Source organism: Canis lupus, chromosome 19, assembly GCF_048164855.1.
Source record: "Canis lupus baileyi chromosome 19, mCanLup2.hap1, whole genome shotgun sequence".
NCBI lineage: Eukaryota > Metazoa > Chordata > Mammalia > Carnivora > Canidae > Canis > Canis lupus.
This window is the reverse complement of record NC_132856.1, coordinates 41,351,039-41,375,465: the sequence shown is the minus strand read 5'-3', so window position 1 is coordinate 41,375,465 and position 24,427 is coordinate 41,351,039. Positions and strand designations below refer to the sequence as shown.

The following is a 24,427-nucleotide window of genomic DNA, read 5'->3' as shown; positions in this document are numbered from 1 at the left end:
GGTAATAGCTTACAAAACTATAGTACAACATCACAACCAGGATACTGACAATGATATATCAGAATATAGAATATTTTCATTACCACAGGATCCCTCACGTGGCCCTTTAAAGCTATACCTACTTCCTTCATGCCCTGACTGCCTCTTTAACCCTTGGCAACCACTAATCTGTTCTCCATTTCTATAATTTTGTCACTTCAAGAATATAATAAAAATATATGTAATACATATATGTAATGTATGTATAAAAATATAATAGGTAACCTTTTAGGATTAGCATTTTACACTCACCATAATTCAATGAATGAATAGTTTTTTTTTTTTTTTAATGACTGAATAGTTTATCCCTTTTTATTACTCATTAGTATTCCATGATATGAATATACCACAGTTTGACCATTTATCCATTGAAGGACATCTTGGTTGCACTCTTTGTTGAAAAAACTATTTTCCCCCTTTGAATTGCTTTTGTATCTTTGTCAAAAATCAGTTGGGCATTCTTGTTTAAATCTATTTATAGAATCTAGGGGTACCTGGGTGGCACAGTGGGTTCAGTGTCTGACTGTTGGTTTTGGCCCAAGTTGTGATCTCAGGGTCATGGGATAGAGCCCTGCCATGCTCAACATGGAGTCTGCTTAAAAGACTCTTTCCCGGGGATCCTGGGTGGCTCAGCGGTTTGGCACCTGCCTTCCGCCCAGGGTGTGATTAGGTAGTCCCGGGATCGAGTCCGGGATCGAGTCCCACATTGGGCTCCCTGCATGGAACCTGCTTCTCTCTCTGCCTCTCTCTCTGTGTGTATCTCTCATGAATAAATAAATAAAATCTTAAAAAAAAAAAAAGACTCTTTCTCTTTGCCTCTGCCCACTGTGTGCACTTGCGTATATGCTCTCTCTTAAGAAAATAAATAAATCTGGGGCAGCCCCGGTGGCGCAGTGGTTTAGTGCCGCGCCGCCTGCAGCCCAGGGCGTGATCCTGGAGACCTAGGATTGAGTCCCATGTCGGGCTCTCTGCATGGAGGCTGCTTCTCCCCTCTGCCTGTGTCTCTGCCTCTTTCTGTGTCTCTCATGAATAAATAAATAAAATATTAAAAAAAGAAAATAAATAAATCTTTAAAAAATTTAATGTATTTCTGGATTTTTAGTTGTTCCATTGGTTTATGTATTTGTCTCTCCACTAATATAGTCTTGATCATTGTAGCTTGCTAAGCTTTTTTTTTTTTTTTTTTTTTTTAAGATTTTATTTATTCATGAGAGAGAGAGAGAGGCAAAGGGAGAAGCAGAGGGAAAAGCAGGCTCTCAGTACAGGGAGCCCGATGCAGGACTCGATCCCGGGACTCCAGGATCACACCCTGGGCCGAAGGCAGGCGCTAAACCACTGAGCCACCCAGGGATCCCCACTAAGTTGTGATATTAGAGTAATTCCTCTTTTTTTCTTCTTTTTCAAAAAAAAAAATTTTTTTTTTTTGGTTAATGTTTTTTTGCCTTTTCATATAAATTTTATATATCTATCTATTTATTTATTTGGATTTTATTTATTTGAGAGAGAAGGAGAGAGAACACAAGTGGAGAGGAAGGGCACAGGCAGAAGGAGAAGCAGACTCCCTGCTGAGCAGGAAGCCCAATGCAGGACTCAGTCCCAAGACCCTGGGATCATGACCTGAGCTGAAGGCAGACACTTAATCCACTGAGCCACCTAGGCACTCTCCATATAAATTTTAGAATAGTCTTGCCTAACATCTATAAAATTTCTTGCTGGGATTTTGATAGGGATTGTATTGAACCTTACATTAGTTTCCTAGGGCTGCTGTAAAAAATTTCCATGATCTTAGTGGCTTAGAGTAACATAAATTTATTCTCTCTTAGCTCTGGAGACCAGAAGTCCAAAATCAAAGAGTTGGTGTGGCCTCTACTCCCTCTGTGGGCCCCAGGGAGGAATTTATTCCTTGTCTCTACTTTCTGACTGTTGGCATTTCTTGGTTTGTGGCCACATCACTTGATTCTTTCTCAATTTTCACATCCCCTTCTTCCTCCCTGGTATATATAATCTCCCTCTGCCTCTCTCTTACAATGACAGATGTGGTTGGATTTAAAGCCCACCTGGGTAATCTCTGTATGTCAAGATTTTTAATTTAATCAATCTGCAAGACTCTTCCTGTAAACTAACATTTACAGATTACATGGTTTGAGACTTTATATCTTTGGATGGCCATAGTTTAGTCTATTAAAAATCTGTAAACAGTTTGGCGAGAACTGACACCTTTACTGTGTTGAGCCTTCCAACCATTAACACAGTATGTCCTTTCGTTTGTTGAGATCCTCTGATTTCTTTCACCAGTGTTGTGTAGTTTTCAGCATATGAATCCTATATGTGTTTTGTTAGATTTACACTAGGTATTCATTTTTTGAGTGATTGAAATGGTATTATATTTTATTTTAAGATTTTATTTATTCATGAGAGACACAGAACGAGAGAGAGAGAGGGGCAGAGACATAGGCAGAAAGAGAAGCAGGCTCCATGCAGGGAGCCCGATGTAGGACTCAGTCCCAGGGTCCCAGGACTCCAGGATGATGCCCTGGGCAGAAGGCAAACACTCAACTGCTGAGCCACGCCAGGCGTCCCAACGGTATTCTCTTTTAAATTTGGTGTCTACTTGTTCATTTCTAGCATGTAGAAATACAAGCTATTTTTGTATGTTTATTTTGTATCCTGTGATCTTCCTTTTTTTTTTTAATTTTTAAAATTTATTTATGATAGTCACACACACACACAGAGAGAGAGAGAGAGGCAAAGACACAGGCAGAGGGAGAAGCAGGCTCCATGCACCGGGAGCCCGACGTGGGATTCGATCCCGGGTCTCCAGGATCACGCCCTGGGCCAAAGGCAGGCGCCAAACCGCTGCGCCACCCAGGGATCCCTTTGTGGGTGTTTTTAAATAACAAATGCAAATTCCTTAGTAGTATTCTTAATAGAAATTTTTTTAAAAATTAAAAAAAATTTTAGAGATTTTATTTATTTATTCATGAGAGACAGAGAGAGAGGAAGAGACATAGGCAGAGGGAGAAGCAGGCTCCCCGCAGGGATCACATCCCCAAATGTGATCTGGGATTCAATCCCTGGACCCAGGATCACACCCTAAGCTGAAGGCAGATGCTCAACTGCTGAGCCACCAAGGTATCCCTAGAAATTGTTTATGTGATACTGGGCGAATTGGTAGCTTGTATTATTTAAGGAATTGGTCTATTTTATTTCGATTTGTTGAATCTTTTTTTTTTTAAGTAATCTTTCTGCCCAATGTGGGACTCAAACTCAGGACCTTGAGATTAAGAGTCACATGATCTACTTGATTGAGCCAGCCTGGTGCCCCTCCTTACTTAACTTTTTTTTTTTTTTAATCTGTGGATCTATAGTGATATCCCCTGTTTAATTCCTGATATTGGTAATTTCTGACTTTTTGTTGTTGTTAGTCTTACTAGAGATTCATCAATTTTACTAATATTTTGAGAGAATCAGGTTTTATTTCCATTGATCTTTCTATTTTTGTTTTCACTTTCATTGATTTCTTTTTTTTTTTTTTTTTTTTTTTTTTTTTTAAATTTTTATTTATTTATGATAGTCACACAGAGAGAGGGAGAGAGAGGCAGAGACACAGGCAGAGGGAGAAGCAGGCTCCATGCACCGGGAGCCTGACGTGGGATTCGATCCTGGGTCTCCAGGATCGTGCCCTGGGCCAAAGGCAGGCGCCAAACCGCTGCGCCACCCAGGGATCCCACTTTCATTGATTTCTACTCTGTTTTTCTCCTTGTGCTTGCTTTTGGTTTATTCTGCTTTTTTTTAAGTTTTTTAAAAAAATTTTTTATTTTATTTATTCATGAGAGGCAGAGAGAGAGAAAGAGGCAGAGACACAGGCAGAGGGAGAAGCAGGCTCCATGCAGGGAGCCCAATGCGGGACTCGATCCCGGGTCTCCAGGATCACACCCCAGACCGAAGGCAGCACTAAACCACTGGGCCACCCGGGCTGCCCGTTTTAAGCTTATTTTGATGGGAGCATAAGATTATTGTTTTGAGACTTTTCCTTTTTTTTCTGGTGGATTTAATGCTATAAATTCATTTCTAAGCACTGCTTTAGCTGTGTTCCACAAATTTTAACATACCCCACAAATGTGTGTGGTTTTTTTTTCCACAAATGTGTTTTTATCTTCATTCAGTTTAGTGTAATTTTTTATTTCCTTTGAGACCTCCTCTCTGACCCAAGGATTATTTAGAATGTTGCATGGTTTTTGAGTGTTTGGAGATTTTCCTTTTACCTTCTGTTACTGATTTCTAATTTGATTCCATTGTGTTAGAGGACACATTCAGTATTACTTCATTTAAGTTTTTTAGGGTTTATTTTATGGCCCTAGATATGGTTTATCTGGACCTGTATGTTCCATGGACATTTGAAAAGCATGTATGTTTGGCTGTTGTCATGTGGAGGGCTCTATAAGTGTTAATTAGATCATGTCGATTGATGATATTTTTAAATTCTTTTGTATCCTTGCTAATTCTCTTTCTAGTGCTCTGTCAATTGTTGAAAGCATGGTATTGAAGTTTCCAACTAGAATTGTGGATTTGTTTATTTTTCTTTTTAGTTCTATCAGTTTTTGCTTCACAAATTTTATAGCTTTATTGTTTGGTACATTTAGAATTGTACATTTAAGATTGTTACTGTTGGTAGCTTGGGCCTTCTATCATTATATAATTTCCCTCTTTCTCTGGTAATTTTCTTTGCTCTGATGTCTACTTTATCTGATATTGATATAGCCATTCTTGTTTTCTCTTAATTAATATGTGCATGTTATATCTTTTTTCTGTTCTTTTATTTTCCACCTATCCTTGTCATCTCGGTATTGACATCTATTGACTATCTTTAAATTCAGTTTGAGATCTTCCTTGTTCTTGGTATGAAGAGTGATTTTTCTTTTTTTTGAAAGGAGGAGAAAGAGGGAGAGAGAGCCAACAAGCACATGCATGCACACACCCCGAGGGCAGAGGGAGAGGGAGAGAGAATGCTAAGTGGGCTCCACAACTAGTGGGGAACCCGATGTGGGGCTCAGTTGCAAACCCTGAGATCATGACTTGAGCTGAAACAAAAAGTTGGATACCTAGCCATCTGATCCACCCAGGTGCCCTTGATGAGTGGTTTTTGATTAAAACCTGAACAATTTTTCTTTTGTCCTGAAACTCTGATTCTGTTTTACCTGGCGTTTTCTGATACTCTGGCAGGGGAAGGAGAAGGGAGGTACTGCCTGATTCCTGGGAAGTAAAGGTAGAAGGTTCCTTACTCAACCTTTTTTTTGTTTTTTTAATTGAAGTATAATTAACATACAATATTCTATCAGTCTCAGGAGGACAATATAGTGACTCAGTAGTTCTATACATTCCTCTGTGCTCACCATGATAAACATAGTCACCATCTGTCATCAAACGTTATTACAGTATTATTGACTATATTTCCTATGCTGTACTTCTTATCTCCATGACTTATTTTATTTTATTTAATATTTATTTATTTATTTACTTACTTACTTACTTACTTATTTATTTATTTATTTATTTATTTATTTATTTATTTATTTATTTATGATAGACATAGAGAGAGAGAGGCAGAGACACAGGCAGAGGGAGAAGCAGGCTCCATGCTGGGAGCCCGACGCGGGACTCGATCCCGGGACCCCAGGACTGCGCCCCGGGCCAAAGGCAGGCGCCAAACCGCTAAGCCACCCAGGGATCCCCTGACTTATTTATTTTATAACTGAAAGTCTATACTTTTTTTTTTTTTTTTTTGAGATTTATTTATTTGAGAGAGAGAGCAAGAGAGCAGTGTGAGTGGCGGGTGGAGGTACAGGGAGAAGGAGAGAAGCAAGACTCCCTGCTCAGAGTGAACCCCAATTCAATGCTTGATCTCAGGACCCCTGAGATCATGACCTGAGCTGAAATCAAGAGTCAGAGGCTTAATCTGCTGAGCCACCCAAGTGCCCCATGTTGTATCCTTTAATCACCTATATCTATTTTATCCATCCCCCTAACCCACTTCTCCTCTGGCAAGTACTAGTTTATTCTCTGTATTTAAGAATCTGCTTTTTTTGTTTGTTTGCCTCACTCAGTCTTTTTTGACACCTGAAGCCTGATGAAGTCTGTTAACTGCTGGCTAGGCATGGGAATTCTAGTTCCCTGGGCCTCTTTACCTTGAGCAGTGATAAAAATTCTGATACTAGTCCTCCTCTGACACCATTCCTGCAGTGGGAGATACTCCTTGTTACTGTTTGAGTGGGCATAGATATCTAGGTTTGGTTTCCACTGACACCAAGGGAGGGACTAGAGGAGTAGGAGAGATGGTGCATTGTTACTGGCCAGTGGGGATAAAAGTCCCAGCTCCCTACTTGGCCTTCTCTGATACCACTCCAGTGGGGATATTAGGGAGCCTTGTTACAGCCTCATGAGGGTGGAAGTCTAAGGCTCTCCATTGGCCTTTGCTGGCATGGGTGGGAGTGGGGCCATAGTTTTTTCTGTGGTGTTTGGCTAGAATAGAGCTGTTATTGTCTAAATGTTTTCTGTCTTGCTAGGCTACCCCGTTCCTGCTCCTTTGGCTAAAGAGAACAGACTTTTGTTGGGACTCTTTTTTGTGTCATCTGTTGGCATTTCTGGGTTGCCAGCTTCTTCAGCTCCAAATCTGGAATGTATGAGGCAAAAAGAAAACCCAGGGAACTCACTACTGTGTCTTTCCTTGAGTCCTGAGGTCCCTCACTGGTCTGCTGCCTTCTTTTGACTTTTTTGAGTCTCATGTTTATTTTATATATGATGTCTAGGATTTTTTTGTTGTATTTACTGGGAAACTGATGGAAAAATATATCTACCTTATCTTCTTAGAAGTGGAAGTCCAGTTGTTTTTTCCTTTTATGCTTTATTTTTTGATGTCTTCTTTAAAAAAAAAATATTCATGAGAGGCACACAGAGGCAGAGGGAGAAGCAGGCTGATTTTGTATATAGATGGCCATTGGTCCTGGCACCTTTGAACAGCTCCTTTGCAAGCTGATTTTGGGCTCTCCCTCAGGTTCCACAGTCCACTTCTATTCTGTTGGTGTAATGCTGCTTATATACAGTAGCTTTATGATAAGCCTTTGTTTGGTAACCTAGGATTCCTAACCGTCACAATTATTTTACTTGGGTTTTGGCTGTCTCATGAATTTTAGTTCAAAAACAAAATAGGAACAGGTTTGGCAGAATCGATAGCAAAACAAAACACCAAAACCCAACCGGGTTAAAATTGGCTTGGATTTGCATTGACTTTACCGTACACTGCCCACTTCAGTGACCTGTTTTTTTAAGCCATATTATTTACTTTGCATTACCCCAGTCAAAAAATATGTGGCCCCTCAGCAGCTTAGCTCAGCATAGGGCTCCTTTTCTAGAATGGGAAATTGCTTGTGATGACTATGGTCACCTTGTGGACACCCAGCAAGTTCCACAATACATCTGTGTGTCTGTCAGCCTCAGGGCAGATGTTCTGAGAGGCCTGCATTGAAGAAAATGAAGGGTATGAGGGACAATGTGCAGGGTTCTAATCTCTCTTTTGGGGATGTGAAGCAAGAGATGCCAAGTAAGTTTTGTTCACTGGCACTGAGTTTGCAAATACATGTTTAATAAATGAGTCCTGTGATTAATGCTTGGGGTGTGAGGAGTGGGCAGTTGCTGAACTTGTCTGTGCAAATACTTGATTTTTTAGTCTCATCAAATGTATCATTTCTTGTTTTTTTTTTTGTGGGGGTGGGGGGATAGAGGGAGGAGAGAATCTTAAGCAGGCTCCATGCCCATTGTGCAGATACAGGGCTCGATCTCAAAACCCTAGAATCAGGGACGCCTGGGTGGCTCAGCGGTTGAGCACCTGCCTTTAGCTCAGGGCATGATCCCAGGACCCTGGGATCAAGTCCCGCATCGGGCTCCCTGCATGGAGCCTGCTTCTCCCTCTGCCTGTGTTTCTACCTCTCTCTTTCTCTCTGTGTGTGTGTCTCTCATGAATAAATAAAATAAAATCTTAAAAAAAAACAAACAAACCCTAAGATCATGACGTGTGTTGAAATCAAGAGTTGGACAACTTAACTGATGCTTAACCAAGCCACCCTAAAGGCATTGTTTTAAGACTTAATAATTTTTATATGAGCCATATTGCTTGATCTCTCTATATACAAACATTTTCCTCCCTTGAAACATTTCAAAGTGAATTGCAGAGATTTTAATACTTCATCCCTAAATCCTTCAAAATTAAAGACTGTCTCTTATAGAACCATACCACTATCATTTCACCTAAGAGCCTTTGGCTCAGGTCAGAATCCCAGGGTTCTGGGATCAAGCTCTCCGCTTGGTGGGGAGCCTGCTTCTCCCTCTCCCTCTTCCTCTGCTGTTCCCCCTTCTTGTGCTCTCTCTGGCAGATCAATCAATCAATCAATCTTAAAAAAAAAAATAAAAGAAAATTAACAATAAATCCAATATCCAGCCCAGAGACAAAATTCCCCAATTACTCCTTTTGGAGCTGGGCTTATGTGTTTTTTTTTTAATTTTTATGTTAAGTAAATCCATCCAGTCAAGACACGCACGCTACATCTAGATACTATCTCTAAGTCTAGAACACAAGGATACCCTCTTTGTGTTTAGGGGTATCAGCATTTAGATAGATGAGGCCAGTTATCTTGTAGAAGGCCCCACATTCTAGATTTGTCTGATTGTGTCTTCATGACTTCTGTGTTTACTGTAAACTCTGAGTTGGGTGTAGAGCAGCACTGCCCAACAGCAATATAATGAGAGCCACACGTGTGATTTAATATTTTCTGGCAGCCACATGAAAAAATAAAAATAAGGGAATTAATTTCAGTAATGTATTTTATTTAACACATTTCTTTATTTGTCATTTGTTAGTATGCATTATTTACTTAACATTTTATTTAATATATTTTATGTCCAAAATAATATCGTTTCAATATGTAATCAATAGAAAGTATTGAGATATCTTACATTCCTTTTTTATGCCAACTTTCCAAAATCCAGTGCGTTTTTAACACTTAATGGGCCTGCCACATTTCTAGTGCTCGATGGCCACATTTAGCTGGTGCCTCTGTCCTGGACAGCACAGGGTAAGACTTGATCCAACTCAGTGTAGATGTTCTTGTCAATATTCAGGGTAGTAACTACTTGTGTACAACTGGAAATCATGGGGTTTGCTAAAGTCTGAGTCTACTCTTCTTCTTTTTCAGGCCCTGGGATGGAGCAGGTGTACAGAGGGTGAGGACCCAGCTCTGGGACCACATCACTTGCCTCCTTTCTTGGTGAGACTGTCTGGCTAGAGCAGACTCAGGCCGGAATGAGGATGTCTGCGGGCCTTTCGCTACTGCTCCCCCTCTGGGGGAGGACCTTTCTCCTTCTGCTCTCTGTGGCCATGGCTCAGTCCCATTGGCCTTCAGAGGCTGGCAGGGACTGGGAGAACCAGCTCGAGGCATCCATGCACTCAGTGCTCTCAGACCTTCACGAGGCTGTTCCCACAGTGGTGGGTATTCCTGATGGCATAGCTGTCGTTGGGCGCTCATTTCGAGTGACCATTCCCATGGATTTAATTGCCTCCAATGGAGAACTCGTCAAGGTGAGACTGGATATAAAGCTTATGTGAATGAGGAAGAATTCTCATCTGCTTTGTTGTTTTTTGTTTTTTTGTTTTTTGTGTTTTTTTTTTAGTTTTCCATTCTAAGTTCCAGCAATTCTGAGCTCAATTCTTCTAGGACCTGTGCAGTTACCTTAAGAGAAGGACAACCACCAAAATACTCACAAGAGGGTCCCCAGATATCTCCGAATAGCATCCTAAACTTTTATTTCTGCTTCCATTTTTGAAGGCGTTACCATTAAAAAGCCTTTAACATCTGTAGTTTGAAAGATTGGTCATTGGATTAGGATTTGATAGAAGGGCTTATGTGTAGGAAAAGATCTTTCATTAACCATGGTATTAAATCCAAGAAATACAGAACTTTAAAAAAGGATTTGAACCTATTTTTATAAAATAAAGTATAAATAAATATTGGAGTTTTGCTATCATTTGGTGTTGTATGTTTACTAATGTATTTGATCACTTTAGAACCAGAATTAGTACCCAGACTTCAGCCTTGCCCCATCTCCTTTGGAGAAGCAATCCAGAGAGACGCATGTAACAAAAGAGTATCTTTATCTTGGCTGACCCAGGTTGGAAATCAGGCAAAATATGAAGCTTTTGTGTCAAGAAGCACCATCCCTTTGTCTGGGATTGTGGGTCCTTGGAATTTCCCCTGGATCCTGAGTGAGTTTGCACAGTGGCCACATGATGACTAGGGTGTACCCCTCTAGTTATGAACATCTCTTTTTCATAGAGGGCCAGATAGTAAATATTTTAGGCTTTGCAGGCCATGTGGTTTCTGTTGCAATTCCTCAGCTCTGCCAGTATAGTGTAAAACTAGTCATAGATAATATATAAATGAATGGGCATGAGCATGTTCCAATAAAACTTACGGATACTAAAACTGAAATTTGAATTTCATGTATTTTCACATGTCAAAAGATACTTTTTTTTTCTCAATAATTTTAATATGCAAAAACCATTTTTAGCTAATGGGCCATACAAAAACAGGTGGTAGGCCACATCTGGCTCATGGTCATAGTTGTCCTATAGCATTCTTCCCCCAGAGGTGTGGCTTGACAATGAACTGAAAATATTTCAAGATTTATACTTTGTTATGGTAATTTTTATATCTCTTTTGCCTTTAGACTTCAACATAGACCTAGTGTTCTGGTTATCTGTTGGTCTGTTTAAACCACCAAAAGTTAGTGTTTTAAAACTACCAGTTTGTGGGTTGCCTAGGTGGCTTAGTGGTTGAGCGTCTGCCTTTGGCTCAGGGCGTGGTCCCAGAGTCCTGGGATCAAGTCCCACATCAGGCTCTGCTTGAGGAGCCTGCTTCTCCCTTTGCCTGTGTCTGCCTCTCTCTGTGTGTGTCTCTCATGAACAAATAAATTAAAATCTTAAAAAAAATACTACCAGATTGTTTTGCTCACAGTTTTGTGGCCAGGAATTCAGAGAGTCAAAGCTCATCTGGAAACCTCATTTCTGCTTCATGACACTGGCTAGAATGGCTTATCTGGGACTAGAGGATCTGCTTCCAAGATGGCTCATTCATGGGTGGCAATTTGGTGTTGCCTGTTGACAGGGAGCTTAGCTGAGGTGTTGGTCAGAGTCCTTGGTTATTCTCCATGTAGACCTTTCCGTGGGTTGCTTAGATTTCCCCACAGCATAATAGCTGGGTTCTAAGATTGGGTATTCCAAGAAACAGGAAGTGGAAGCTGCTAGTCTTTAAGGCCTGACTTGATGACTTGTATAGCAGCATTTCATTGTACTCATTGGTCAAAACTTTCTCCTCTCAGACCCATAGTCCCCAGGTATCTAGATTAGAGATGGTCACAAATGCTCTGCCTTTCTTCCCACAGAGGTGGCTCTATGATGCTTTCCCTTGAATCTTGGTGGACTCATTCTTTACCTGTACCTTCTTTGTGCTCCCTTCATTCTCCCTGTTGGCACCCTTCTCTTTAGGTCATGGCTTGTTCTCAGGGTGGCCTTCTGAGCTCAGAGGTGGTCATATTCTAAAGATCCTGGCTTACTTCCACAGAGCTCGTTCTAGCTTACAAATGATTTCCATATAATTTTCATAATGCCCCACCAAGCCAAGTTGCTAGTCTGACCATAAGAAAAAGAAGAATGGCAGTTTTGGAAGTACAGTCCTTGTCCAGCTTTACGTTTGATCTTCTGAATATCCAAACCCTGTAGTGGTTACCCTTGTTCCAGTGGTCATTGGAATGTTTTACATAGATTAGTTTTGACGAGAGGTGCCTTGAATCAATACAGTGAGCTGAGTATTTTCTTTTCTGTATCTGGCAGAGAAATATTTAACAGGCTTATTCACCAGGGGAGTAAAGAGATTTTACTGGGAAAACAGGATTTTATCTGAGCACATTTATCTGTAGAGAGCAGACCATTTAGTAGCTGAGCAGCCTGTTGAAAAACAGATGAAAATGTGTGACTCTTCGTTCCAGATAATCTTACCATCAGGGTTGTGTGGGATGGAAAATCAGATCAGAAACCCTGACTTCATCTCTGGAGTTTTGATTTCCCTATATGTGAAACAGGATTGATAAATCTTTATATAAAAAAAGTTGTTTTCTTTTTTCTCATTATAATAATGATATATAGATGTGTATTGTAGAAAAGGGAGAAAGGAAAATCTCTTGTGGTTCTTACCACTCAGGGTGAACTCTTTTTTTTTTTTTTTTTTTAATTTTTATTTATTTATGATAGTTACAGAGAGAGAGAGAGGCAGAGACACAGGCAGAGAGAGGGAGAAGCAGGCTCCATGCACCGGGAGCCCGATGTGGGATTCGATCCCGGGTCTCCGGGATCACGCCCTGGGCCAAAGGCAGGCGCCAAACCGCTGCGCCACCCAGGGATCCCAGGGTGAACTCTTCTATCACTTTTCTGTGTTCATGTGTCCGTATCACACATAGGCAGACATCTTAGACCTAGAATCATACTGGCCATATATTTTTTTAAATTTTGTAAGCTTTAATTTTGTTCTTGTTATTTATTAACAGTTTATTTATTCATTAACAGTCCGTTTAACATCTGACTCTTGATTGGTGCTCAGGTCATGATATCAGGACTGTGAGATTGAGCCCCACATTGGGCTCTGCTCAGTAGGGAGTCTGCTTCTTTCCCTCTCTCTCTGCCTCACTCCCTGCTGGTCTCTCTGTCTGTCTCTCTCTCAAATAAATAAATCTTTTTTTTTTTTAAGATTTATATATTGGGGCACCTGGGTGGCTCAGTTGGTTGAGTGTCTGACATTTAATTTTGGCTCAGGGGGGAACCCTGGGTGGCGCAGCGGTTTGGCGCCTGCCTTTGGCCCAGGGCGCGATCCTGGAGACCCGGGATCGAATCCCACGTCGGGCTCCCAGTGCATGGAGCCTGCTTCTCCCTCTGCCTGTGTCTCTGCCTCATTCTCTCTCTCTCTCTGTGACTATCACAAATAAATAAAAATTTAAAAAAAAATTAACTTTAATTTTGGCTCAGGTCATGGTCTCTGATCTTGGGATTGAGCCCCATGTCAGAGTCCATGTTTGGCGGGGAGTCTGCTTGGGGATTCTCTCCCTCTGCCCCTCCTCCAGCTTCTGCACATACTTTCTCTCAGATAAATAAGTAAAAAAAAAAACAAAAACAAAATTTATCTGAGAGAGCAGGGGTGGGGAGAGGCAGAGGGAGAGGCAGAGGGAGAGGGAGAAGATCTCAAGCAGACTCCCCACTAAGCTCAGAGCTGATGCAGGGCTCGATCCCATGATCCTGAGATCATTACCTGACCTGAAATCAGGAGTTGGAGGCTTAAGCAACTGAGCCACCCAGGTGCTCCCATCCTGGACATATTTTAAACCTACTTTTTTTTTTTTAAAGGTTTATTTATATATTTTAGAGAGAGCATGTGCAGGGGCAGAGGGAAAGGGAGAGAGAACCCCAAGCAGATTCCTCACTGATGGCAGAGCCTGACACCAGGCTCGATCTCATGACCTTGAGATCATAACTGGAAACAAAACCAAGAATCAGATGCTCAACCGACTGGCCACACAGGCAACCCTAAACCTACCTTTTAAAATTAACTATAGCTTGAGTTTTTTCCTCATGGTCATTAAGTATTCTTTGGGAATATAACTTAATGACTTGCCTGATATTCTTATATATGTGAGGGATAGTTCAGATCTTGGTCCCAAGGAGTGTTGTTGAGGTGACTTCAAATGGTATCCATCACTACTACTACCATCATCCAAACTACCACTTACTTGCCTCTTCCCAGGCTCCCTCTCTCTGTTCTTGACTCCTCAGACTTCCACACGGAGGGAAGAGATGTCCTTATCTTGGTAAAGCTGAAATCTGCTAACACCTCCCCTTCTCCCAGTTGTTACTGAGCTGCACTTAGGATCAAGTCCCATGCGATCTGGCCCCTGGACTTTCCTTTCTCCCCTTTCCCTTTGCATGTCATGCCGCAGCCACACTGTCCTCTTTCTTACCCCAGGAACATGCCAAGCTCAGGGTCCACCCTGGCCTCTGACACCCACTTTCTTCTATTGGCCTGGATCCTGTCACCTCTTTCAGGCTCATCTTGAGTCCTTCCCCTACATCCTGATGAAAGGAGCTTTCCCATAAAACCTTATGTTATCTTCTTAGCAAATTTCTATGCTTGAAATTCTTGTTTTCTATTAGTTTTTATGGTTGACTCCCATCACATAGTAGCTCCTCAGATGTTTATGGGCTGGCAGAGGGAATGAGGACCCTTTCAGGATCCCTATAAACCTGCTTTGGATTGTCAAAGCCTATGAGACTAAGCTTGTCCGAGCCTCATGTAGGGTTCCTAGGTGAGGGTTGGTTTTCTAGCCATTTTGGACATGGCTGAGTTGCCTGATAAAGGTTCACAGGCAGAGCATAGCCCTGTCCTGAGATCTGGTGAGATTTGATAGTGTGGTTGTCCTTCTTGCTGTGACTGGTTGTCCTTCTTGCTGTGACTAGTCCAGGGATAAGCATGGGGACTGGTGATGGAATAAGTCAGTGTTTGCAACAGACTAAGCAATAGTCTGTTGAAGGGGTAAGTAAATCTTATTCTAAGTGAGCCACCCTGGCCACCTACCCAAGCCTTGTTTGTACTGTGTGCATTGAACCTGTGTGGTTATGCTGAGTATTTTAGGAGGTTGTAGCAACTCTGGGAGTCACCATAGCAGAGGGTGTGTTGCTTTGCATCAGCCGAATGTACCTATCAGGTAACTTCGACTTCCCAAAGCAAGGGCTTTCCTGTGCTTTATATACCAGGCTGCAAGGAAATAAAAGAAGAGGGGACCCATCTGCCTGGAGGAGGTAGCCCTGAGGTCCTGGACTCTCTGCTCTGCCTCATCCCTGATACCCTTTCATGTCCAGATAGCCCTGTTCTGTTTCAGCTTGGCCAGCACCTGCTGCTTCCCCTTCTCTACTCTAGCACTGCCTGAAGAAATCAATTCGCTGTTATCGACCCCAGCTTAACTCCCAGATGGATTCCCCTGACCTGATGATGCCAGCAGGGGCTGTGGGATGCCTCCAGGCCCAGTGGCTGGCATGGCCTTCTGGAGAGACTTGTGCCTCAGAACTCTGTTCTCTCCTGTGGACTTGGGACACTAAAGCAGGTAGTCCTTGCATGTGTTCCCTTGGACCAGATTGGATACCTGTATGCAAAGCTCACTCCAGATCACCTATCTTTCGCTCTCATAGATGCCTTTGGACCCTAGATCACCATCCCTCCTTGTCAGGATTTGTGGGGATGGGTCCCACAGAAGCCAGCTTGGCCTTTGTTGGCTAGATCAACAGCTTTCCTGAGTTGGCCACAGTGTGAGTTACCCATCTTGACTCTTGCCTTCCTCAGGATTGGCTCTAGTTCTCTGCAGATGTCTCTGCTCTGACTTGAGTAAGCGAGGAGCTGGCTGAGGAAGGTGATTATGTGTCTAGAGATGTTCTTACCCCGTCTTTCTTAGGGTGGTCAGGAGAGACATCATTGCATCTCATGAAATAATTGCCTGCCCCTTCAGATGTCTCATTTTGGTAGAGCCTGCAAGGTTGGCTTTCATTTTTGCTTTCCCTTATCCTCCTTGCCTGGAGACAATGTGGACTTTCCCTCGGCCCAAGATGTCGGCAGACTGGGAGCAGCCCTTACTGGGGCTGTGCTCTCAGCTGCTGGCGTGGGCCCCCAATTGTTCCCCTGAGAACAATGGATACTCTTTTTGGCCAGGAAGGGGAACTCATGAAAGAACCGTTTCTTTGGATGCTTGAGAGCTTTGTGGCAACTCCGCCTGCATGAGATGAACTGCAGTTTCTTCCTGCCTTGAGTGGGTGTTCCCTAGCTCTGAATGAACCCCTTGTGAACACAGCACACCGGGAAATGCGGGTTGGCGAGGGAAGGCATCTTTGGGGGTGGGTTGTAAGAATGACATTTGCCCAGACATATCAACTCAAATACTTACTCAAGTGTAGACTTTACTTCTGTGTTGTTGTTTTTTTTTTTTTTTTTAATTTACTGACAAGGGCTGAAAGAATATGATAAAGTAAAAATAGATGATGTTGGGATTGAGGTACTGACTGATTCTGAGAATTTTATTAATGGCTGTAACTTTGCTAAGCTGTCCCTTTGGGAGGAGAAAGATTAATTTTCATTTTTAGATGAGAACAGTTAACATCAGGTAAAATGCTTCATAACTCAGATCTGAAGAGCACTGGCTGGACAGGACAAGTTGTGTTCAGAATGTGATCCTGTGGCCTTGGCCTTTGTGTCAAGAGCCATGTGCTGGTTTGAGTCTTGGATGTCTACTAAAGATTGTCTCATGGGTATGGCTCTGCTTTACCTGGCAAAGTAAAGGCTCTTCATACCCACTTGCACTGTGGTTCCTCACCTTATGTGGGGACAAAGTTTTGGCTCTTTGATCTCAAGCCAGAGGCTTTTCTTGTTGACCTGTGCTATCTCCCTGCAGCCCAGTCAGTCATGTGACTGTCCATGTGCGTCATTTACAGAAGCTGAGCTTGGCCACAGAGTAGATATGTCTTATTGTCATAGTCAAGGGCCCAGATACAGGATCACCCTGATACAAGTTAGCACCATGGGGGTCCCTGAAACTTGACTGGAAGCTCAGACTCCATCAAAAGGACCATTTCCTATCTCCCTATGCAGAGGAGACCACACGGTAGGCCTGCCTAGAGGATGCCTTGATCATCTCATGTCTCAGTGCCTCTAGGGTGTTCTGTTATGGTACCCATCCATAGATGGCTCCAGGTTGACCCATCTTTGAACTTGGCTGAGGAGTGGGGACCTGAAAGGTCAAGAGCCAGTGACCAGCTCTTAGGGATGGCAGGGACTTTACCAGGGAAGGCTGCTAGACCTAAGTCATGGGGTATCCCAGGGCAGCAGTCTATGCCACTTTGAAATGGACCACTAAAGGGCTGTCTGGATGACTCAGTTGGTTAAGTCGCTGACTCTTAATTTTGACACAGGTCATGATCTCAGGGTCATGGGATTGAGCTATGTGTCTGACTCTACACTCAGTGCAGAGTGCTTGTCCCTCTCCCTCTACTCTTCCCCCCTGCTTGCGTGCACTCTCTCTCTCTCAAATGAATAAAATCTTAAAGAAAAGAAAAGAAATAGATTGCAGAGACTCTCTGATATCTGTGGGGGATGCAGGGAAGGTCCTAATCTAAACTCCTGGGACTGCCCTGTCTAGAGATGTTGGTTGGAAGGTGCCACCACTTGGGCCCAAACGACCCTCCCAAGGGTTTGTAATGTGAGGGTATTCTTTCCAGATGGATTTTCTCAATCATACTTTATTTTTATTCTCTAGATCCCTCTTGACTGGCTGTAATCAAGTTCATTCAAGAGACATGGGGTGATAATACTTACCCATCTTTCTGGAGTCTTTGCTTGTGTTTTAACTCCCATAACTCCTGCATAAGTTAAGATATCACCTTGTGAGTTCTCAGTGATAAACCTTAGGGTTTTTTTTTTTTTTTGGTTTCAGAAGCCAATGGTGATAATTAATTAGGTCCTAGTGAGAGTCCAGTTCTTTAGTTTTGTCTTTCAACTATGCCTGTCTGGCACATACTGTGCATAGAAAGTTGCCTTTTTTGTTAATTAAAAAAATTTTTTTTTTATCTTATTTATTTATGAGAGAGACAGAGAGAGAGGCAGAGACACAGGCAGAGGGAGAAGCAGGCTCCATGCAGTGAGCCCAATGTGGGACTCGATCCCGTGACTCCAGGATCATGCCCGGAGCCCAAGGCAGACACTTAACCGCTGAGCCACCCAGACGTCCCTTTTGTTAAGTTTTTAATTTTACTTCCAATATAGTTAATATGCAGTGTTATATTAGTTTCAGATATACAATATAGTGATTCAGCAGTTGTATACATTACTCAGGGTTCATCATGATAAGTGTACTCTTTAATCCTCATTACTTGTTTCACCCATCCTCCCCCACCTCCCTTCTGATAACCATATTCTCTATAGTTAGAAAGTCTATTTCTTGGTTTGTTTCTCTTTTTCTCTTTGTTTTGTTTCTTAAATTCCATGTATGAGTGAGATCATGTGGTATTTGTCTTTCTCTGACTTATTTCACATAGCATAATACTCTCTAGTTTCATCCATGTTGCAAATGGCAAGATTTCCTTTTTTATGGCTGAATAATATTCCATTGTGGATATACATACATATTTATCTCACATCTTCTTTTTTTTTTTTTTTTTTTTTTCTCACATCTTCTTTATCCATTCATCTGGCAATGGACCTTTGGGCTGCTTCCATAATTTGGCTATTATAAATAATGCTGCAAAAGTATAGGGGTGCATGTATCTTTTTGAGTTAGTGTTTTTATATTTTTGGGGTAAATATCCAGTAGTGCAATTACTGGATTGTAGAGTAGTTCTATTTTTAACTTTGTGAGGAATCTCCATACTATTTTCCATAGTGGCTGCACCACTTTGCATTCCCACCAACAGTGTAAGAAGGTTTCTTTTTCTCTACATTCTTGAGAACACTTGTATCTTGTGGTTTTGATAATAGCTCTTCTGATAGGTGTGAGGTGATACCTTACTGTAGTTTTGATTTGCATTTCCCTGATAAGTGATATTAAGTATCTTTTCATGTGTATGTTGGCCATCTGGATGTCATCTTTGGAGAAATGTCTGTTCATATGTTCTGCCCATTTTTAAATTGGATTCTTCATTTTTGGGGTGTTAGGTTGAATAAGTTCTTTTTATATTTTGGATACTAATCCTTTAATGGATATGTCAGTTGCAAATATCTTCTTTGATTCAGTAAGTTGCTTTTTAGTTTTATTGAATGTTTTTTTCGTGGTGTAGAAACTTTGATTATAGTCCCAATAGTTTATTTTTGCTTTTGTTTCCCTTGCCTCAGGAGACATATCTAGAAAAATGTAGCTATGTCCAATGTCTTAAATTACTGCCTGTACTCTCTTCTAGGGTTTTTATGGTTTCGGATCTCACATGTAAACCTTTAATCCATTTTGAGTTTATTTTTGTGTATGGTATAAGAAAGTGGTCTGGTTTCATTCTTTTGCATGTAGCTGTCCAGTTTTCCTAATACCCTTTATTGAAGAGATGGTCTCTTTTTCATTGGACATTCTTTCTTTCTGTGTCAAAGACCATGTAATTATGGGTTTATTTCTGGATTTTCTGGATTTTCTGTTCTGTTCCATTGATTTATATGTCTATTTTTGTGCCAGTACCATACTGCTTTGATTACTACAGCTTTGTGATGTAACTTGAAGAGTGGAACTGTTTTGTTTTTCTTTCTCAAGGTTGCTTTGGCAACCCTTGTGGTTCCTACAAATTTTAGGATTTTTTGTTCTAGTTCTGTGAAAAATGCTGTTGGTATTTTGATAGGAATTGCATTATATCTGTAGATTGCATTTGGTAGTATAGATATTGTAATCATATTTGTTCTTCCAGTCCATGAGCATGAACTGTCTTTCCATTTCTTTGTGTTGTCTTCAGTTTCTTTATCAGTGTTTTATAGTTTTCAGAGTACAAGTCTTTCACCTCTTTGGTTAAGTTTATTCTTAAATATCTTACTATTTTTGGTACAATTGTAAGCAGGATTTTTTTTTTTTAATTTCTCTTTCTGCTGCCTCATTATTAGTATATAGGAATGCAACAGATTTCTGTACATTGATTTTTGTATCCTGATTCATTTATCAGTTCTAGTAGTTTTTTGGTGGAGTCTTTTCTATATATAGTATCATGTCATTTGCAATAGTGAAAATTTTACTTCTTCCTTACCATTTTGGATGCCTTTTCCCCCTCTTTGTTGTCTAATTGTTGTGGCTAGGACTTCTAGTACTTTTGTTGAGTGAAAATGCTGAGAGTGACATCCTTGTCTTGTTCCTCACCTTAGGGGCAAAACTCAGTTTTTCCCCATTGGGTGTGATGTTAGCTGTGGGTTTTTCTTAAATGGCCTTTATTGTGTTGAGGTATGTTCCCTCTAGACCTACTTTGTTGAAGGTTTTTATCATGAATGTATATTGTACTTTGTTGAGTGCTTTTTCTGCATCTGTTGAAATGATCATATGATTTTTATTCTTATTGTTATGACATACCACATTGATTAATTTGCTAATATTGAACCACCTTTGCATCCCAGGAACAAATCCACTTGATCATGGTGAATGATTTTTTTAATGTATTGCTGGATTCAGTTGGCCAATATTTTGTTGAGGATTTTTGCATCTGTGTTCATCAGAGATACTGCCTGTAGTTCTCTTTTTTTTGTGGTGGCTTTATCTGGTTTTGATACTGGAAACTTGCTTTTTGATGAGAGATTAAGTACTGAAAGTTCCTCTGTTCATTTGCTCTTTCCAGACTTAGAAGGATACTGATTTTTTTTTTTTTTTAAGGATACTGATTTGAGGTGAGACATGTTGCTTGTGTTGCATAGTGTTTGTAACAGGTACTATATCTTTATCAAACTGGTGTTTGACATTGTACTTTGTGAGAGAGAGGGCACCAGTGAGGCAGTTGGAGAGAATGCCCCAGAACTGAAGAGGGAGTCAGTTACTAGTTATCTGCTAATATAGGCTAAAGAGTGACAAAAACCTTCACATTTGGCAGTTCCCCAGTCATTGGTCATGGTGATTCATTGTGGAGCTGCCGGTGGGTAGTCTTTGGAGCTCCATATGGGTCTGTCCAAGTTTTGTGGTTTTGATTCTTAGTTTTTAGATGTATTTCATGGATCAAGATTTCTAAAACTGGATGTGGCAGTTGGAAATCTTGTTTTTCCTCAGTGGTGGGCTTGCCTTCTATCTCAGAAGCATGTCCTCTCTGAGGGTTGCTGAAATTGGAAAGATTTCTGGCTCTATGTGAGCCTGTGAGGTAGAGCCTGTGATCTTCTTAAATCAACCTTCTTCCTGCAGTTTCTGTCTCCTACAGGTGTTCCCACCAACAGCCTGAAGGCTTCTTTCCATGGTGGTGGCTTTATAAGGTCGGCATGCCTTGCCTCCCCCAATTCCAAGGCAATATTGGTATTTGGTGATGGAGGGCTGAGTGATCTGAAACCCTGGAGGAGTTCCATGGCCTGGACTAGCCTGTCACCCAAACACATGTGCTGGTACTGATGAGCACTTAACACAGAGCAGCCATTAAGTGTTAGTTGTAGGTAGTACAGCTAGGGCAGAAATCTTTATCTGAACAAACCCAGAGATCCAAGAATAGTCTGAATCTCTTGTGCAAACATGCCAGGATAGAGCACATCTGTTTGAGACTAAAGAGGTGAATGCTGTTTGGGTTGTCCTTGCAGCAAGTTCCTCCCCCAGGCTCCTCGGTTTTCATCCATTCCTGGAAGACAGGTTGGCAAGGAAGTCTCTGAGGGTCCCAGGGCCTTGTTCCCCTGGGAGTCCTGGTTTTCCCTTCCTGTGGCCTCCCCACTTCCCTTTGATGTTTTGAGCTTCTGCTTTCGGGGATGACCAGGGAGGCAAGGCTCCGCAGCATGTGCTGGGTCCAAGGCCAGAAGGAAGACTGGGGAATGGACCCTGGACCTGTTGCTGCAGTAGCCTCACAATGCATATTGGGTCCTCTCTCACCCCAGGAGTGGGCAGGGAACCCGCAACCACAGAAAATCCAGCATGTGCCTGGCCCTGTGATTGTACAAGGATGGCATCATTTTCCCTTTTTTTACAGATGAGAAAACAGGGCTAAGGTTGGGTCAAGCCCCAGTCTGTCTGGAACCAGGATTCAGCCAAGGACTACTGGAGATGAGGCTTCCTGTCAGGTTGGCTGTTGTTATAGGGAAGAGTCCTGGCTTGCTATGGGGGCAGCATCTCTCTGGAGGAACTTTTATATCCTGCTTTGCCCTTAGGCCCCGAGGGGAAAAGTGTTCTAGAGCCTGAAAGGTTTGAAGGCCTGGGAAGATGTGTCAAGTTCCCATGAGCTGAAGGGCTCCTGCTTTTACAGGGTAGAGCAGGTGTTACATTCCAGAGCATTCCCTCAACTGAGTGCCCTCGGAAGGGTGGGGCTGTTGGTGGAATCCTTCAGGGACTGTAGACACTGGCAGCCCTTTAGGCATGTTCAGGCTTCCCCGTCCAGGGGCTTTCCCCAAATGGCCTTGAAAATGCAGAGGTACCAGTTTGCTAGTGACTTGGCTAGGTTCTTTGTAAAGCTTGTATTTGTTTTGCTTCTTGTGGCCATTTATTACAGTGAATCACTGTCACTTAAAGTGCTGCCTAGGCCTAACATTCCCAGTACCAGGATGCTCAGAGATGCATGGATTTTAGAACTTTCAGGTTGATACCTTTCATTCCTATCTGAGGAGTACCCAAGACTTTGGGGACTGTCTGCTTCAGGTTTCTAGATCCAGGTCGGACACCTGTCCTGTGGCCAGGGCATGGCCAATGCTCCAGGATCCTGAGGAGCCAGAGTCTGCAGAATGGAAGGCAGAAGTGTAGGTTGGAGAGGCAGTTACATGTTATTAACAAGTAATGATGTTACTTGGCATAGTTTAAATAAGTGTATGTCTTCCGAGGGTGGCCATGTGGGAACCTTGGCCAAAGAGGGCTTAGGCTTATTCCTTTTTTTTTTTTTTTTAATCTTTTTTTTTTTAATTTTTATTTTATTATTTATGATAGTCACAGAGAGAGAGAGGCAGAGACACAGGCAGAGGGAGAAACAGGCTCCATGCACCAGGAGCCTGATGTGGGATTCGATCCTGGGTCTCCAGGATCGCGCCCTGGGCCAAAGGCAGGCGCCAAACCGCTGCGCCACCCAGGGATCCCTTAGGCTTATTCCTTAGGAAATGTCTGGCAGCAGAGCTATGGCTGTTGGGGTCAGCAGAATAGGAATTGGAATTCCCCAGCCAGGTGGGGAAGCTTGAGGGGGCGGGGCCCTTCTCTGTTTTCTCTGTTGTAAAGTGCCCTTGTGTAGCTGGTGAGAGACTTAGAAAAGCACTGGGACTACTTACTCATATGTGCTGACAGAATCCATAGGGGTGGGCACAGGCATAGCTGCCTGGCTACTCAGGAATGTCCCATGGGCCTGGCCAGCCAATTGGCACCCACTTCCAGAGCCTGTCCTGGTCTCTCTCCCAGCTCTGGTTTTCTCTATAGGTGGCTTCCCTTTGGATGGCTTCACCTTGAGCTTTCTGTTCTAGGCCTTCCCTCTACTAGGTGTACTGTCATCCCAGTGGTGGCCATTGGGATAGAGTGCAGTTAGGAAGCATACTTGGGTGGCTGGAAAGCTCACTACACCCTGGCTCACCTACTCAGTGCCTCTCAGGACCCCAAGTCATGCCCCACCATATGGGAACATCTCATTGTTCCCTGACTACTCCATATGGGCCTTACAGCTTTGCTTCCTATTTTTTGCAAAATAATAGCAGTTAGCCTTTGCTTTACATGTTTATATGTGGATGTGACAGTTTTCATATTTAACATAACTAAAACAATTTAAGGCATTATAAGTATTATTTTTGTAGCTAAAAAGGTTTTTTTTTTTTAAGATTATTTATTTATTCATGAGAGACAGAGAGCGAGGCAGAGACACAGGCAGAGGGAGAAGCAGGCTTCATGCAGGGAGCCCAACGTGGGACCCAATTGCAGGTCCCCAGGATCAGGCCCTGGGCCAAAGGCAGCGCTAAACGCTCAGCCACCCGGGCTGCCTGCTAAAAAAGATTTTAAAGGAAAAATATGTTTATTGTTTTTCACGGATTTGAAGACACCCATGTTTACAGATATTTTACCTTTTTTTTTTTTTTTTTTTTTTTTTTTTTTTTTTTTTTAAGATTTTACTTATTTGGGGATTGCTGGGAGGCGCAGCGGTTTGGCGCCTGCCTTTGGCCCAGGGCTCGATCCTGGAGACCCGGGATTGAATCCCACGTCGGGCTCCCGGTGCATGGAGCCTGCTTCTCCCTCTGCCTATGTCTCTGCCTCTCTCTCTCTCTCTCTCTCTGTGTGTGTGTGACTATCATAAGTAAATAAAAATTAAAAAAAAAAAAAAGATTTTACTTATTTGACAGAGAACGAGAAAGCGTGAGCAGCAGGGAGGGGCAGAGGGAGAGAGAGAAGCAGGCTCCCCTGAGCAGGGAGCCTTGATGTGGGGCTCGATCCCAGGACCCTAGGATCACAACCTGAGCCAAAGGCAGACACTTAACTGACTGAGCCACCCAGGTGCTCCTATTTTACCACTTCTGATGTGGGCTGTGTTTGCAGTGGATGGTGAATGACAGAAAGGGGGATTCTTAGTGGTGCCTTAAGGGGACAGTGGTGCACCTCAAGTTGCTGT

The 24,427-nt window shown here is 42.3% G+C and overlaps 1 protein-coding gene across 7 annotated transcripts in view; it reads left to right on the top strand.

The window, feature by feature from the left end:
- The window catches only part of DAG1 (dystroglycan 1), a 71,524-nt gene that overhangs the window by 40,495 nt on the left and 6,602 nt on the right, over window positions 1-24,427 (top strand). For 6 of the 7 annotated variants that reach the window (XM_072786208.1, XM_072786213.1, XM_072786207.1 and 3 more), the window contains exon 2: window positions 9,285-9,667. In XM_072786208.1, coding sequence (XP_072642309.1) covers window positions 9,392-9,667 — 276 coding nt within the window. In that variant the 5' untranslated portion in view covers window positions 9,285-9,391. Of the gene's footprint in view, window positions 1-9,026; window positions 9,165-9,284; window positions 9,668-24,427 lie in introns of those variants that run through there. The other variant, XM_072786211.1, reaches the window with a different exon arrangement.